General features: G+C 57.4%; 1 protein-coding gene across 1 annotated transcript; it reads right to left on the reverse strand.

Moving 5' to 3' along the window:
• Positions 1-721: 721 nt before the first annotated feature.
• On the reverse strand, positions 722-2,879 carry CHST14 (carbohydrate sulfotransferase 14). Its single transcript, XM_006920490.2, has one exon. It carries the CDS (start codon positions 2,622-2,624, stop codon positions 1,494-1,496), a length of 1,131 nt encoding a protein of 376 aa, XP_006920552.1. The 5' UTR covers positions 2,625-2,879; the 3' UTR covers positions 722-1,493.
• Positions 2,880-2,885: the final 6 nt, after the last annotated feature.

The raw sequence follows: 2,885 nt of genomic DNA on the forward strand, positions 1-2,885 counted from the left end.
TACAGACACAATCTCAACTACACACAAAAATGTAACTGGGCCATTACAACAGAGCATGCTAAGTCCAGATGCTATCTGAGGTGCAGTCCCTAGAGCCAAGGGGACCCTGAAGAGGGGAATCTGACCCAGACAGAAGTTCAGGTAAGGCCTCCTGATGAGTCATGGTAGAGAATCATAAGTGTGCCTAGAAGCCCTGTCCTCTCAATTTTCTCCTCCAGAGTGAGGCCAATAGCAAGGCTAGGTATATTCTTCCACAACACCCACAACTCCCTCTGAATCTAAGTCAGCAAAAGCCTACCTCTTGCTCAACCTCCTTGTCTTCCTTATAATTCTCAAGGCTAGGAATAACCTCCCATTGCTCATACAACATCCCCTTTTTCATCTGGGGACTTCCTCAATCGAGAACTATTCCTGCCTAAGAGGAGGAGGAGCCAGTGTCTCACATCCACTCTCTTCTTCAGGGAATAATCCGTGGGGGTGTGCCATGCCCAATGGGGCCTGCCCTGCGGTGGCATCCCCGAAGTTGAGTCTGTGATCTAGTGTGGCCTGTGGGGAGCCCCGAAATTCTCCATGCTATGGCAATAGCCCACTGGACTGACCTAAGCAAGTTACACTTTGTCTTCCTTTCTCTACCTGTAAGCTCCCTCTCCTGACCTAGGGAGACAGACATCTAGGAGATGCCTGGATGCACAAGAACTCAGAAAGAATCAGAGAAGCTGACTTCGTATACAAAACAGCTTTATTAAAAATTTGGCTATTAGGAAACAAAGCCTTCATAAGGGTTCTTTCAAAAAATACAAATTTTAAATAAATGTGTCAGAAACGTGGCAGCCAGAAACACCTGCCACAGCCACAATTTTGGGGGAGGAGGTTCCCAGAGCCCCAAGAGGCTGGGCACAGGGGTCTTTGGATGCCTACAGGACCTGGTAATAACCTACCAGGCAAGGGTCCTGACTCAGTTTTCCTTTCCTTGGAAAAATGGAAAGAACCTGGCAAGTGTAGGAAATTCTGAGTCTGAAGCAGAAAGGCACAAAGTACATTTGTAAGGCAGGACTGCTAAATCCAGCCCTGAGGCACATGGAGCAGATGAATGCGGTGATGAGAGCCGTATGCTCCCCGTTCTGGCCTAGTTCCTGATGGTCCACCTCTGGGTTTGGCAAGTTAAGGTGAATCAAGTGAATTGTACAATCCCTACAGCCAGGGGCCTGGAACCAGTCTGAAGAACAGATGTGTTGCTTCACTGACATCTGGCTCTGCCAGGGCAAGAACGATCACACTGGTCCCCAAGAAATCCCAATGGGGATCACCAGGATTCCTGTCCAACCCTGTCTTCTGAGCTACTGTGGGCACCCACCCAGGGTAAGGAACTTCTGAGGGCAGACATCTGGACAAACTCCAGGCTTCAGCACCAGGGTTTCTCTAGATGGCAGGCACAAGGAAGGAGCTGGCATTGTCAAAACCAGTCCCCAACAGCTGCTGGCTCATACCCATGGTCACTGGTGACAGGCTTCCCTGGTGACATTAGGCAGTGGGTAGGCAAAGAGGGAAAAGTCCAGGATATACTTAGGCAGCACGTCCTGCAGCAGAGCCGGTGGGGCACTGCAGAGGTGATAGTGCAGGCTTTCGCGGCTGGCAGGCCGGTACCAGGCCTGGCGAGCCGGGAATCGGACATGGGGTGGTGCCCGCACCCACTCCAGCACCTGGTTGGCATCAGTCTCTAGCCTCTCATAGAATCCTACGAAGTCATAGTGCACGGCACAAGGCTGGCACAGGTGGTACACGGGCATCCAGTGCTCATTCATGCGCTCAGGGTCCTCATCCACTAAGTATCTCAGGAACTCGGGGAAGGTGACATCGTCCCCCGCAGGGCTGGGTCCCGCTCCCGCCCTGTACCGCCTCACGATCTCAGCCCCATAGCGCTGCTGGTACTCTCGGATCTCGCCAAACTTGTTGCGGTAAGCCGAGAGAAGGCGTTCCAAGGGATCCCTCACAAACAGAAACTTGAAGTAGTGCTGCAGGCGGTAACGAATCTCCTCGGGCCGCAGGTCTGCCAGGAACACCAGGTCATTACGGTGATCCATCTTGAGGCGGACGTCCACGCTGTCCAGCACGCCAGCGAGCACCTTCAGCACCCGCTTCCAGTTAGAGCAGGCCACCTTGGGGACGTAGCAATAGAGGAAGCGGTAGCGGTCACTCACGAGGATGTGGCGCAGCAAGGTGCGCCGCTGCCCCAACGGCAAGTCCCAGGGGTCCCGAGGCATACCTGGTTGTCCGCACACTGCCCGCAAGGTCCGGTTCCGGATGTCTTGCCTCACCTGCAAGTCTGAGTCTTCGGCATTCAAGGACAGCCCCCCGGTCCGGGAGACTGTCCCGCGCCAGGCCGAGCCCTCGCGAATGGGAGGGTGCAGGGGAAGGGGCTTCATCTCAGCCAAGATGCCCCGCTCTATCATGAGCAGCAGCCCGCTGGAGGCCACGATCACCGCAAACATCAGCATGGACGGCAGCAGCAGAGGCGGGCCCCCTAGTCCTGCCCGGGCTCTGCCCAGTGGGGCCCGCCTCACCGCCCGGCCCAGGGGCTCGGCGCCATTTGGGGCCGCCAGCGGGGTCATCGGGCGGGGGAACATTGTGCTCCGGAGGTGGGGGCCTGCGCGAGCCGGGCGGATCCGAGGGCTGTCTGCTGGGAGTGGGGCTTGGCCTGGGGGCGGGCGCTGAGGGTTTGGGCCACAAGCTCCGGGAGAGGATCCGGGAGAGGAGCGCTGGCGGGAGGCCCCGGCGCGCAGGGGTGACCGGCTGCCAGGCGGAGGCGCCGGAGCGGACGGCGGGCGGCGGGCGGGCTCGGCTAGGGACCGGGGCCGGATGTCCCGCCCGGCAGCTCTCCTCCCCCG

Source organism: Pteropus alecto, unplaced genomic scaffold (assembly GCF_000325575.1).
Source record: "Pteropus alecto unplaced genomic scaffold, ASM32557v1 scaffold86, whole genome shotgun sequence".
NCBI lineage: Eukaryota > Metazoa > Chordata > Mammalia > Chiroptera > Pteropodidae > Pteropus > Pteropus alecto.

What these genes read in the sequence shown, in the direction of transcription:
- CHST14 (XM_006920490.2), bottom strand. Translation starts at nt 2,624, where the DNA reads ATGTTCCCCCGCCCGATGACCCCGCTGGCGGCCCCAAATGGCGCCGAG.